Raw genomic sequence first — 13255 nt, forward strand, 5'->3', positions numbered from 1 at the left:
AATAGTGCGGCAAGTCCAGACACAAATGGACTGATTGTTGGTCCAAGGAACCTACTGTTGTCCGAGTGGCAGCAGTGAGAGTACAGAAGCGGAAAAGAGGGAATGGCAAGTCCAACTCTCAGAAGAAGGCTAAAGTGGCTGCTGTAGTAGCAGAGGATCCACTTATTGTACTCCCGGAGGTTACAGAAGATTTTGTTTTGCAGCCTGAGCAAGACTCGGACAATGAAATCCTCTGGTAGAAAAATGTCTGTTTGGGTCTATGTTTACTAGTTTTCTTTTATATGGGTTTTTTTTTGGTTTCTATGTTTCTCTTGAATAAATTATGATTGTGTTTCCGCCTATTTGATTGCTCCAAGCACTCTGAGGATGGGTTTAAGACCCGAAACAGCTGGTCTGTCAGTGCTCTACCAAAGTTACATTTGCTACAAGACACTTCCAAACCGCTATCAAAAAATTACCACATATCATACCCGCTATATTATCGCTTGGGAATAGAACCAAAGGATCTTTGATCTTAGTAGTGCCCGAAGCTATTAGCTATGCTGAAAAGACAAAGAGAAACGAGTCCAGAATCCGCTGTTAAGCAAAGAAGGTTGGAACAGAGGCTTCCTTCCTTACCAGTACATGGAAAAAGACCTATACTGAAGGCAGGACTGTCATGGACAGTCAAAGGAAAGGATGAAGGCGCCCAAGGGTCATTCCTGTTTGACACCGGTTGTACAGGAGCAATCCTCAACCAGAGTTTTGTCAGGAAGCATGGAATTCCCTTAGTGCGGCGGGATCAACCTCTGACAATGTTTGATGCTCAAGGAGATGTCATGATGGGAGGAGGCGAGTATTACACTCACCCGGTCCGCATGACTATGGGAGATCATAAAGAGACACTCCGATGGGAAGTGGCTACTTTGGAGGAAGGAATGACCGGTTACCTGCCAATTAGTTGGGCTAGGAAGCATAACCCGGACATTAACTGGGAACTCAATACCATGAGCTGGAGGAGTGACTACTGCAAGCAGAATTGTCTCCCAGCGGCCACCAAGATCGAACTGATCTCTCCATACCAAATGTTGGAGGAAGAAGAGACAGTCTATCAATTGGTTGGTTCAGTATGGCATGATGAGGACGGAGGTGATATTGCTGAGAAAATACACCACCTATACCGGGATTGGGCTGATGTATTCAGTCAAGAGAAAATTGAGGAAATGCCGCCACATTCCCATAATGATTTGAAGATCAAACTCTTGCCTGGCACCGCTCCCCCATTTGGCCCGCTGTACCCATGTTCCGCTCCAGAGTTGAAGGCCCTCCGAGAGTACCTGGACAAAGAATTGTCTTCAGGAAAGATCTCTAGATCTAACAGCCCTGCTGCGGCGCCTATACTGTTCATTCCTAAGAAGGATGGGACTTTGCGGATTTGTGTGGACTACAGGGGATTGAACAAGGTCACTGTCAAGGACAAGTACCCGCTGCCTATCATGAGTGAGCTCAGAGACAGGTTGTTCAAGGCCAAGATCTTCACAAAGATAGACCTAAAGAACGGCTTCAATTTGATCAGGATAGCAGAAGGTGACGAGTGGAAAACCGCTTTCAGAACCCGCTATGGACTGTATCAATATAATGTGATGCCGTTTGGTCTATGCAATGCTCCCTCCGCCTTCCAGGCAATGATCAATGATGTGCTAAAGGAACTACTGGATGAAGGAGTGGTTGTCTATATCGACGACATCCTCATCTACTCGGAGACTGAGAAAGAGCATGAGCTATTGGTCAAGAAGGTACTACAGAAGCTTAGGGAAGCTAAGCTCTGTGCCTCGATCAGTAAGACATCCTTCCATGTCCGAGAAGTAGAATACCTAGGCTATCACATCTCGGAAGAAGGAGTATCTATGTCAGAAGACAAGGTGGAGGCAGTTAAGGAATGGCCGGTCCCTGAGAATATCAAGGCAGTACAGGCATTCCTCGGATTTGCAAACTTCTATCGCCGCTTCATTGAAGGCTTCAGTAAGGTTTGCAAGCCATTAACTGACCTCCTACAAAAAGACAAGAAATGGCATTGGACGGCAGCACATGAGCAGGCCTTTGAAGAACTCAAAAGGCTGTTCACAAGCGCTCCAATCCTCCTTCATTTTGACCCTAGTAGGAGAACGGTGGTTGAGACAGATGCCAGTGATTTTGCCAAGGGAGCGGTGCTCTCTCAGTATGGGGATGATGGGAAGCTACATCCGGTGGCATTCTATTCTAAGAAGTTCTCCCCTGCTGAGATCAACTATGACATTCATGATAAGGAAATGGGAGCTATTGTAGCCTCTTTCCGGGAATGGGAACACATGCTCAAATCCTGTGAGCAAGAAATCACGGTTTTTACAGACCACAAGAACTTGGAGTACTTTAATTCTACCAAGGTTCTCACTAGGCGGCAAGCTAGATGGTCTGAAGACCTCGCAGGCTACAATTTTAAAGTTGTCTACAGACCGGGGGAAAAGAATGGCAAGACTGATGTGCTATCTAGGCGCTGGGATCACCGCCTTGGAGAGGGAGGTGAAACTCTGCAGCCGGAGCCACAGATCTTTTTTAGGCCAGGTCAATTGGTTTTGGATCCTGCAAAGCTAGCGGCTGTCAGGGTGAATCAATTGCAGAATACATTCTTGGAGCGCCTATATGCGGCTGCTAAAGAGGATAGTTTCTGGCAGGAATTGCACCGCTCCCTGGTTGAAAGGAAACCAAATTTGGACCAGAACTTGTCGGTCAAGAACGGTCTCCTCTTCTATAAGAATAGATGGTATATACCCAAAGATAAGAAGCTTCAGATGGAAATACTGTCCGATACCCATGACTCTAAGGTGGCTGGTCATTTTGGCCAATTTAAGACACTTGAGCGGGTGAAAAACAACTTCTTTTGGCCCAACATGGATAAGGATGTTGAGGAATATGTCCGGAGCTGTGACAGCTGCCAGAGGAATAAGACCTCAAGACACAAGAAGTTTGGTATGCTCCAACCGTTGGAGATACCCTATCGGCCATGGACTTCCATCTCTATGGACTTCATTGTGGGATTACCGGAATCTAGTGGGTTTACAAAGATCTGGGTAATAGTAGACCGTTTTTCGAAAATGGCACACTACATCCCTCTTCCTACCCTTAATAAAACGGAAGATTTGGCTAAGTTGTTCTTGAAGGAAGTTTGGAGACTCCATGGGTTACCTGATGACATAGTCTCGGACAGAGATAGCAGGTTCATCTCTCACTTTTGGCAATCTCTCATGAGCCTCCTCAATGTGAAGCTGAAGATGTCCACATCTTTCCACCCCCAAACGGACGGTCAAACAGAAAGAGTTAACCAGACCCTGGAACATTACTTGCGGAGTTATTGTTCATATCAACAGGATGACTGGGCAGAACTCTTGCCTTTGGCAGAGTATGCATACAACTCGGCGGTCTCTGAGTCTACCAAAGTATCGGCTTTTTATGCCAACTATGGATATGAACCCAGAACCAACTGGCCGGCCCCAAAGGAAGGAGTAGAATGGAACAATCCAGCGAGCGAGGTCATGATATCTCAATGGGAATCTATCTGGCAGGCTATGAACGCCAGCTTGGGTAAAGCTAGATTAAGGATGGCCCGGTGGTATGATGCTCATGCCCTGGCACCGCCTGAAATCAAGCCCGGAGATGAGGTAATGTTGGACCGGCGCAATGTGCAAACAAAGCGACCTTTGGGAAAACTGTATCAGAAGAAGATGGGACCCTTTAAGGTCTTAGAAGCTATTGGTACCCGTGCCTACAAGCTCTCTCTTCCCCCCCAAATGGGAATCCACCCTGTCTTTCATGTTTCCCTTCTGGAACCCTACAGAGCACCGGTAGATCCTGAGAGGAGAGTTCCACCACCGGAACCCGAAGAGATTGAAGGAGAACAGAACTGGGTTGTCCGAGAGGTAGCTGATAGCCGGGTCAATAAGAAAAGGAGACGAGTGGAATACCTAGTGCTGTGGGAAGGTTATGAAAACGAGGATGCTACATGGGAACCTTGGGAACATCTCAAGAAGAGTGCTGAAAAAGCCCTTCGGGATTTCCATATGAGGTATCCTAAGAAACCCAAGGACAAGCGGATTGTTGGGGTGTAGATATTTCCTTTTGGGTTTTCATTTCCTTGCATATCACGGAGTTTCTTGTCATATAGAATGAATGGTAATAGAATGGTTATAGATCTCGGAGACCAAGATCCAGGAAGAGGGGAGTGGTGTAACGGAGCCATTTCAACTGTCTGGTGTATGAGTACACACAGGGCCCGGTTACATGCTGAGAGTTATTGTTAGAAGCCAGTTGCACGGTGATATGCAAGTACCGGCAGTGTGGTTAGCTACCAGCTGTTAGAGTAACTACATTCCGGGCGCTAGGAAGGGGATCTATTAATGGGAGCAATGACTGACGAGTCTATGCCTCGCCAGTGTCTAGAAGACCGGCCAGAGTGAAGCTCTGATTGTCCGGTGATCCACTATAATCCTTTGAGCATTGTAAGTCCGCCGAAGGGCAGGGACTATGCTAGGGAAGTCTACAATAAGCGAAAAGCTCTACAGCAATGATTAAGCTTACACCTGAGCGGCAGCTCATTCATGCAGGTCCTCGGTTGTGTGGCAACCAAGGCTGCAGGTGTTACAAAGGCTTTGACTAAGGGTGGTTGCCTTGGGTATCGGAAACACCTGCTGACGCTTAGAGAAAAGCGGGGTAGCGGTGGTATTGTTTCCGGTACTGAGGGAAGGCCCACCGGAACTTAGTAAAGGAGTTAGGAGCAGAGAATAGAGGCCTTCGGAGTATAAGTACTCAGGTTCATCCTCGCCCTTGAGTCCTGTTCTCTCCAGTCTTCATCAGAAAGAAAAACCAAATTCTTATCGGTAGCAGAGCCCTTAAAGATTATTGAGTTCTAGCGATAGTATCTTTGAATAATCTGCAACCTGATTATCTATCTTGCACGGCCGTCTCTATTCTATACAAATCTATTTCTCTTAGAAAGGACCCCCGTTACACCCGGGCGGTAAATAATCTTGAAGTCAAATTCCGCCAAAGACTCAGCCCACTGTGAGGGATGCGTACCAGACCACAAGAGTACACTACGCAGAGCTTAGAGTTCGGCTAACAGCTACAAAGGTAGAAGTCTCCAAGGTCTCTTCAGTCAAGGTCGAGTATGATTCTCCTTGATCCGATACGGGCCCCGCGAGCTACGTTATCAACAAAGATTCACTAGAGTTAGCGTATAGAATTCGACCGTCTTCGACGTAATAGTTCAGGTAGAGTTCGAAGTCACGATAGAGTAAAGTAATTCCAAAAGTATAGTCAAATAAAGTTGTAACTCGCGTATCAACGATTTATATTGTTAAGACTCTGATTTCGCCGATGATAGATTGGCTAGTCAGTGAATGACACAGTATTTATATCCCTCGCTTATGTCTCGAGGACCCAGTCTACTAATAATACAGAATACACTCGGGGCCTACCCGAGACCCTGAAAAACAACCAAGAACATTTAACTCCTAAGTCCGTAACCCAAACTCCTAAAGCCGCTGAAAACCCCTCAACCTATTTATCCACTCTAATGCACGTTTCCCTGTCGATGTTTCTTCTCCATCGGCCGTCTGGTGGGTAATCGTCAGCGTCGGCTATTCGGAGGTCTCGGACGGCAAGGCTACCTACTCAGGCCTCTTCCCACATCGCTTTCCCACATAGCAGAGTCCTCTCATGCCCACAGGTACCGCCGATAGGTACTCGGTGGGCTGGCAGCTTGCGCCGATTCGCTCCGAGCGGTCCGATCTTCGATCCGGTTGATTCCAGCTGTCCCTCATATATCCACCAGTACCAAAACACTCCCCTCCGGCGGTTTGACGCTCCGGGGGTTATTATTGGGGTCGAAAACGTGTTTTTTAACTAGGAAAACCGCAACTCCGCATTTGGTCGCATATTGATCGCACCGCACCTCGTGGGTGCGAACCAGAGTTGATAGTGGTGTTGCCATTAGTATCAGAGGGTATTGGGGGTATCTACTAGCCTTTCTCTCACTCCCGTAAATGCTTGGCATGCCCGTAACATGAAGGCTGTCTTCCACTCGTCGCCGTCTTTGATCCTGATGAGGTTGTAACCTTCCTTCAGGTCAATCTTCGAGAAGATAACCGCGCCTGCTACTCGATCTCGCAGCTCGTCCATAAGCGGTAAAGGATACCTATTCTTGATGGACACTCGGTTAAGTCCACGGTAGTCAACGCAAAGTCGCAGACTACCGTCCTTCTTCTTCACATATAGGATTGGGGCTCCTGCCGGGGATTTGCTCGGCCTAATCTTTCCCAATCGCAACATTTTATCCAGGTACTCCCGAAGCACCTTCAGTTCGACTTCGGATAGGGAGTAAACGGGTCCACATGGTGGCTGCTTCCCTGATTCAAGGTCTATTGCATGGTGTAGGATCGATGCGGTGGTAACTTATCTGCTTCCGATGGTAGGAAGACTTTAAGGAACCCATGGAGCCAAGAGGGAAGAGTTTCACGGAGGTTGACCGATTCATCTTCCAAAAGAGAAATGCTACCGATGAATTGGGCCTCCGGATCGTGCAGTACACCCTCGTCCATTTCTATTTGAGGTTCCTTGTCAGTGAAGCATCGACTCTTGCAGTTCTCGCCATCGTAGGAAACTTCCCCATTTGACCCTATAACCGGCTTATGTTCTTTCAACCACCAGTTCGGTAATATTGCATCGATGCCAAGTGGGAGAGGGGCGATCTCGAATGATAACTGTGTTTGATGCCCCCTTGACATTATAATTAATGGTTGTGTAAAGGCGTGTCCCGTGCCCTTCATAACTTCTCCCGTAAATCCAAATACCCGGGCCGGGACGTCTCGTTTCACCTTCGGGACCTCAAAACTATCAACAAAAACAGCAGACAAAACAGGACCAGTTGCACCAGTATCCAACAACACCTTACAAGGTAAACATTTTCCCGCAAAACAAAGGAACTGATTAACGATAGGTCGAGGACCATGAATAGGTTCCTCCAAAATTTTCTGTTTTTTCTCCGGTTGGGACGCTCTCCCTTCCTGCCTTTTTCTTTTCATATTTTTTTGGTTGTTTTCGGTCAGTGATAACATAGCAATCTGGGGATACTCCTGACCTGACTCATCAGAGTCCCCTTTTAAAAATCCTCATCGAAATCCATTTCCGATTCCGATCCGCGTTCTCGTACAAACGCTTGCCCACTGGTATACTCCGCAGCAGCCGTAGCAGCCGGCTTTCTAGCACGGTGCCTCATACGCTTTCTCTGAGGTTGGGGTTCCGGTGGTTCCATATCGTGGTCGCCATCGTCATCGCGGGTACGCTTTCGGGAGAAAGAGGAGATAGATGCACTACTATTAGCATCTGAACGACACCATTTCCAAAGATGACCCTTCCGGCCACATCGCACACAGACTCCATCGGTCTTTCGCTGGTCTCGGACCGGCTGTGGAGCTCCTTTGGTGGCTTCGTCGTAGTCGTGGTATATTGGCTTATTCCCCGACTTATTCTTGCTGGTGCTCTTCTTATCTTGCCCTTTTTCCTTCTCCTCGGTCTGAGCTCTTCCCTTGATCTTAAACCCCTTCTCCTTCTGCCGCGAATTCCCACCATTGTTCGACTCCCTTCCTCTCGACTCCGCTTTCCCCAACATCTTCATTTGCTCTTGATAGGCCTCATGAGCCTTCCCGGCTCGTTCCAACTGTTGGATGTACTCGGAGTCGTCATCAGTTGGGTTGAAGCGTGAGTGGCGCTCTCGGATTTCATTTGGTAGCCCTTGGAGCAGGGCGGCACGATAGGATGCTCCTTTCATCTGAGCATGCTGGTTCATGATCTCCATTCTCGTCAGGTAGTCTCCGATGTTAGCAGAGTACTTAAACTGCTGCATCTTCATCACATTCTCCATAGCCTCCTGAGTGCTTAAGAAGCGTTTCCTGATCTCTTGACGGAAACGAGTCCAAGTAGCGTAGTCCGCGGCTGCCGGACCTAGCATCTTGGTCTCGATATACTCCATAAACCACTCCTTTGCCAATCCACACGTATACGTTCCAGCGAACAGTACTTTATTCCTGTCCGTTCGGAACTTCTTCGGCTTCTGCTCGAAGTAGATCTCGCACTCCATGAGCCAGTGCCGCAGGTTATGCTTCCTGGGATTATCGAACTCAAAGGGTATTTTGGCGAGCGAATCTACCATATCGTCGTCTTCAGGCGGCGCCGAATTCCGGTTCCCGCCTCGGTTCATTCTCCAATTCTTCCGACCGTGCGACCATTCACTGTTATCATCGTCATCGTCATCGGAAGGTTCTGGGTCTCCCCCAACATTTCCTCTCGGTGGGTTTTGTGGAGGTTGATTTCCACCATTCCCGCCGACTGGAGCAGCTCCCACCGGTCCTCTGCCACTATTGCCCTGCACTGGGCCGGCATCCTCTGGTTGCCTGCCCCCATTTCCTCCTACTGGACCAGCGTTTCCTCCGACTGGGCCAGCATTTTCGGGTTTCTTGCCATTGCCAACAGGAACCGTTTGAGGTGCATTAGGGTCCAGGGGAATACTCACCATGGAGGGTGCTACCGACAAATGTTGTCGTAGACGTTCCTCCATCTCGGCTATTCGTTGGTTTCTTACATCGTCGGACTGCTTAAATTGTGCCAACAGTTCCCGCTGTTCCCTTTTCTCCTGCTCTCGCTCTTCTCTTGCAACTCTCAGCTGTCGTTCCGCCTCCAACAGTTGGTTCTGGGTAATTCGATGGTTACGGTCCAGAACCTCGTGGTCGGCGACTCGTGTGGCTTCCTGTTCTTGTCGAACATTTTCGACGAGTTCAAAGAGCGATTCGAGATGTTGCTTCTGGGCGATGGCTTCTTGCCGTACCTTCTTATCCAGGATCTGCCCACTCCCTTGCACTTGTTCCTGGAGGTTTTGTAGCTGCTGCCAAACGGCCTGTCCAGCTGTACCAAGATACCTCATTTATGCCTCATGGGTATCCAAAAACTCCTGCATGGACCTTGTAAACTGGGCTTGAGCGGAGCGTCTACTCGTTGACCTAGTTTGTGTAGAGGGTCCTCCCTGGAGTAGGGGATCGGGGCTAACAGCCCCAGATAGTACCATAGCGTCCTCTGCGGCCTCGTCTGTTACGGCCGAGGTGTCTACGAAATAATGCCTTCCGCCAGTCATTTTGGTAAGGGATAATGATGATAGTTCTTCTTTTTTGAGGTGACTTCGTTACTCCAAGTGAACTTGTGAGTAACAATATACTGTGAGGGATGCGTACCAGACCACAAGAGTACACTACGCAGAGCTCAGAGTTCGGCTAACAGCTACAAAGGTAGAAGTCTCCAAGGTCTCTTCAGTCAACGTCGAGTATGATTCTCCTTGATCCGATACGGGCCCCGCGAGCTACGTTATCAACAAAGATTCACTAGAGTTAGCGTGTGATGTTCGACCGTCTTCGACGTAATAGTTCAGGTAGAGTTCGAAGTCACAATAGAATAAAGTATTTCCAAAAGTATAGTCAAATAAAGTTGTAACTCGTGTATCAACGATTTATATTGTTAAGACTCTGATTTCGCCGATGATGGTTTGGCTAGTCAGTGAATGACACAGTATTTATATCCCTCGCTTATGTCTCGAGGACCCAGTCTACTAATAATACAGAACACACTCGGGGCCTGCCCGAGACCCTGAAAAACAACCAAGAACATTTAACTCCTAAGTCCGTAACCCAAACTCCTAAATCCGCTAAAACCCCTCAACCTATTTATCCACTCTAATGCACGTTTCCCTGTCGATGTTTCTTCTCCATCGGCCGTCTGGTGGATAATCGTCAGCGTCGGCTATTCGGAGGTCTCGGACGGCAAGGCTACCTACTCAGGCCTCTTCCCACATCGCTTTCCCACATAGCAGAGTCCTCTCATGCCCACAGGTACCGCCGATAGGTACTCGGTCGGCTGGCAGCTTGCGCCGATTCGCTCCGAGTGGTCCGATCTTCGATCCGATTCATTCCAGCTGTCCCTCATATATCCACCGGTACCAAAACACTCTCCTCCGGCGGTTTGACGCTCCGGGGGTTATTATTGGGGTCGAAAACGTGTTTTTTATGACTCTGTCTTTTGGTCGTATATTGGTCGCACCACACTCCGCGAGTGTGGTCAAGAGTTGACATTAGCGTACAGAGGGTATTGGGGTATCTACTGGCCTTTTCTCTCACTCCCGTAAATGCTTGGCATGCCCGTAACAGTACAGGTCACTGGTTGGGTTGACCACTTCGGCTTCCGTCGGCCAGTTGGTTCTTGGGTTGTAACCATAATTGGTATAGAACGGAGATTGGCCCGTAGCGGTGGTAACCGAGTTGTTGTAAGCATACTCCGCCAACGGAAGTAGCTCTGCCCAATCATCTTGCTCGTAGTTACAGAACGCTCATAGGTAGTGCTCGAGGGTTTGATTAACCCGCTCTGTTTGCCCATCGGTCTGAGGGTGGAAAGCCGTACTCATTCTTATCCTCACGTCCAATAATTCCATAAGGGATGCCCAAAAGCTCGAAGTAAACTTGGCGTCCCTGTCGGAAACTATATCAAGAGGCAGCCCATGGAGTCGCCAGATTTGACCGAGGAATATCTTCGCTAGATCCTGCGCGGTCGTTTCTGCTACTAGGGGGATGAAGTGCGACATCTTCGAGAACCTATCGACTACTACCCAGATTTGGTTGTATCCCTTTGATTCCGGTAACTGCACGATGAAGTCCATTGATATCGATTGCCAGACAGAATGTGGCGTGGACAGTGGTAGAAGCGCGCCGTATTTCTTGTGGCGGCTGGGTTTGTTGCGCTGGCACTCGTCACATGACCGAACGTAATCATCAATCCACTCGTTCATTTTTGGCCAATAGATGTTGCGCGTAATGAGTTCCAAAGTTTTGTCTTGTCCAAAGTGTCCTGCCACCTTCGAATCGTGTTCTGCCTGTGCGATTCGGATCTTGATACGGTCGTCTGCCGGAATATAGAGTCGATTCTTATAGAAGAGTAGCCCGTCTTTCTCAGCGATATCCTTCAATTCCCCCAGCTTCTCCCCTTGCTCAACTCTCTCTTTCATTCCTACCCATGTCGGGTCTCCCGATGCCGCCTGCCTGACATGATCCAGAAAGTTCTTAGACCAGTCAATTACCCCCTTGGAGGCAAGCGACACCGCTGATACCACAAACTCTTCCTCCGCCAACTGTTCGGGCTTAAAGAACCTGTCTATCGGCTGTTTCCCAAGCGTGCCTCCCCCTTCAGGACGGTACTCCGGCCGTCGCGATAGTGCATCTGCCTTCCCATTTTTGGTTCCCGGGCGGTAAATAATCTTGAAGTCAAATTCCGCCAAAGACTCAGCCCACCTTGCCTGTCGTCGATTAAGAATCTTGGTTGTTGAGAAATATTCCAAGTTCTTGTGATCCGTATAGACGAGGACCGTTAGGCTAGGTCCTTCGAGGTAGTGACGCCATTGCTTGAAGGCTGACACAATTCCTAGCATCTCCTTATCCCAGACGTCGTAGTTGAGTTCCGCTGGGTTAAGTTTTCGAGAATAAAAGGCAACAGGGTGAGTCTTTCCGTCAATAACCTGGGATAAAATTGCGGCGATAGCGAAATCACTTGCGTCCGTTTCCACGATAGTCTGGCGATCTGGAGAGAAATGTACCAAGATCGGCGCAGACGTAAACAGGGTTTTGAGTTTTTCGAAGGCTGCTTGGGCCGCCATAGACCAGACAAAGTTCTTAGCATCACCCCTGAGACAATCGGTAATGGGTTTACAGACCCCGGAGAAATTGTGGATAAACCTTCTGTAGAAGTTGGCAAAGCCCATGAAGATCTGTACTTCCTTAACGCTGCGCGGAGCTTGCCAATTCGTAACAGACATAACCTTATCCAGTGCCATGGTGACGCTTGCTAGGGCAAGGATGTATCCGAGGAACTCGATTTCAGTGAGCTCGAAGAACGATTTCTTCGGGTTGGCGACCAGGTTGTATTCTTGTAGCCTGCTAAGTACTTTGCCGACTAGCTCCCTGTGCTCCTCTCGAGACTTGCTATATATTACGATATCATCAAGGTATACTACTACACCTTGATCCAAGAATTCCCTCAGCGCATCATTCATCATGTTCTGGAAGGTCGGTGGCGCATTTGCCAGCCCAAAAGGCATGACGAGGTACTCAAAATACCCGTACCGCGTACGGAATGCTGTCTTCCACTCGTCGCCGTCTTTGATCCTGATGAGGTTGTAACCTTCCTTCAGGTCAATCTTCGAGAAGATAACCGCGCCTGCTACTCGATCTCGCAGCTCGTTCATAAGCGGTAACGGATACCTGTTCTTGATGGACACACGGTTAAGTCCACGGTAGTCAACGCAAAGTCGCTGACTACCGTCCTTCTTCTTCACAAATAGGATTGGGGCTCCTGCCGGTGATTTACTCGGCCTAATCTTTCCCAATCGCAACATTTTGTCCAGGTACTCCCGAAGTACCTTCAGTTTGACTTCGGATAGGGAGTAAATGGGTCCCCATGGTGGCTGCTTCCCTGGTTCAAGGTCTATTGCATGGTCGTAGGATCGATGCGGTGGTACCTTATCTGCTTCCGATGGTAGGAAGACTTTAAGGAACCCATGGAGCCAAGAGGGAAGAGTTTCGCGGAGGTTGACCGATTCATCTTCCAAAAGACAAATGCTACAGATGAATTGGGCCTCCGGATCATCCAGTACACCCTCGTCCATTTCTATTTGAGGTTCCTTGTCAGTGAAGCATCGACTCTTGCAGTTCTCACCATCGTAGGAAACTTCCCCATTTGCCCCTATAACCGGCTTGTGTTCTTTCAACCACCAGTTCGGTAGTATTGCATCGATGCCAAGTGGGAGAGGGGCGATCTCGAATGACAACTGTGTTTGATGCCCCCTTGACATTATAATTAATGGTTGTGTAAAGGCGTGTCCCGTGCCCTTCATAACTTCTCCCGTAAATCCAAATACCCGGGCCGGGACGTCTCGTTTCACCTTCGGGACCTCAAAACTATCAACAAAAACAGCAGACAAAACAGGACCAGTTGCACCAGTATCCAACAACACCTTACCAGGTAAACATTTTTCCGCAAAACAAAGGAACTGATTAACGATAGGTCGAGGACCATGAATGGGTTCCTCCAAAATTTTCTGTTTTTTCTCCGGATGGGCCGCTCTCCCCTCCTGCCTTTTTCTTTTCATATTTTTTTT

The 13255-nt window shown here is 48.5% G+C and overlaps 8 protein-coding genes across 8 annotated transcripts; 2 read left to right on the forward strand and 6 right to left on the reverse strand.

Moving 5' to 3' along the window:
- Positions 1-5: 5 nt before the first annotated feature.
- On the forward strand, positions 6-239 carry H6S33_003937 (uncharacterized protein; the record flags this gene model as incomplete). The annotated part of the gene is made up of 1 exon (XM_044835289.1): positions 6-239. A coding segment is annotated over one exon (234 nt), but the record flags the coding sequence as incomplete, so codon positions are not given.
- A 300-nt stretch (positions 240-539) lies between these two features.
- On the forward strand, positions 540-4121 carry H6S33_003938 (uncharacterized protein; the record flags this gene model as incomplete). Its single annotated transcript, XM_044835290.1, has 1 exon — positions 540-4121. One exon carries the CDS (start codon positions 540-542, stop codon positions 4119-4121), a length of 3582 nt encoding a protein of 1193 aa, XP_044691472.1.
- A 1888-nt stretch (positions 4122-6009) lies between these two features.
- On the reverse strand, positions 6010-6431 carry H6S33_003939 (uncharacterized protein; the record flags this gene model as incomplete). Its single annotated transcript, XM_044835291.1, has 1 exon — positions 6010-6431. A coding segment is annotated over one exon (422 nt), but the record flags the coding sequence as incomplete, so codon positions are not given.
- Positions 6432-6529: 98 nt separating this feature from the next.
- H6S33_003940 (uncharacterized protein) lies at positions 6530-7094 on the reverse strand (the record flags this gene model as incomplete). The annotated part of the gene is made up of 1 exon (XM_044835293.1): positions 6530-7094. A coding segment is annotated over one exon (565 nt), but the record flags the coding sequence as incomplete, so codon positions are not given.
- A 77-nt stretch (positions 7095-7171) lies between these two features.
- Positions 7172-8932, reverse strand: H6S33_003941 (uncharacterized protein; the record flags this gene model as incomplete). Its single annotated transcript, XM_044835294.1, has 1 exon — positions 7172-8932. A coding segment is annotated over one exon (1761 nt), but the record flags the coding sequence as incomplete, so codon positions are not given.
- Positions 8933-8995: 63 nt separating this feature from the next.
- H6S33_003942 (uncharacterized protein) lies at positions 8996-9196 on the reverse strand (the record flags this gene model as incomplete). Its single annotated transcript, XM_044835295.1, has 1 exon — positions 8996-9196. A coding segment is annotated over one exon (201 nt), but the record flags the coding sequence as incomplete, so codon positions are not given.
- A 1029-nt stretch (positions 9197-10225) lies between these two features.
- Positions 10226-10420, reverse strand: H6S33_003943 (uncharacterized protein; the record flags this gene model as incomplete). The annotated part of the gene is made up of 1 exon (XM_044835296.1): positions 10226-10420. A coding segment is annotated over one exon (195 nt), but the record flags the coding sequence as incomplete, so codon positions are not given.
- A 48-nt stretch (positions 10421-10468) lies between these two features.
- Positions 10469-13246, reverse strand: H6S33_003944 (uncharacterized protein; the record flags this gene model as incomplete). The annotated part of the gene is made up of 1 exon (XM_044835297.1): positions 10469-13246. A coding segment is annotated over one exon (2778 nt), but the record flags the coding sequence as incomplete, so codon positions are not given.
- Positions 13247-13255: the final 9 nt, after the last annotated feature.

The sequence above is a fragment of the Morchella sextelata genome (genome assembly GCF_020137385.1).
Source record: "Morchella sextelata strain SCLS chromosome Unknown scls_16, whole genome shotgun sequence".
In the NCBI taxonomy this organism is placed as follows: domain Eukaryota; kingdom Fungi; phylum Ascomycota; class Pezizomycetes; order Pezizales; family Morchellaceae; genus Morchella; species Morchella sextelata.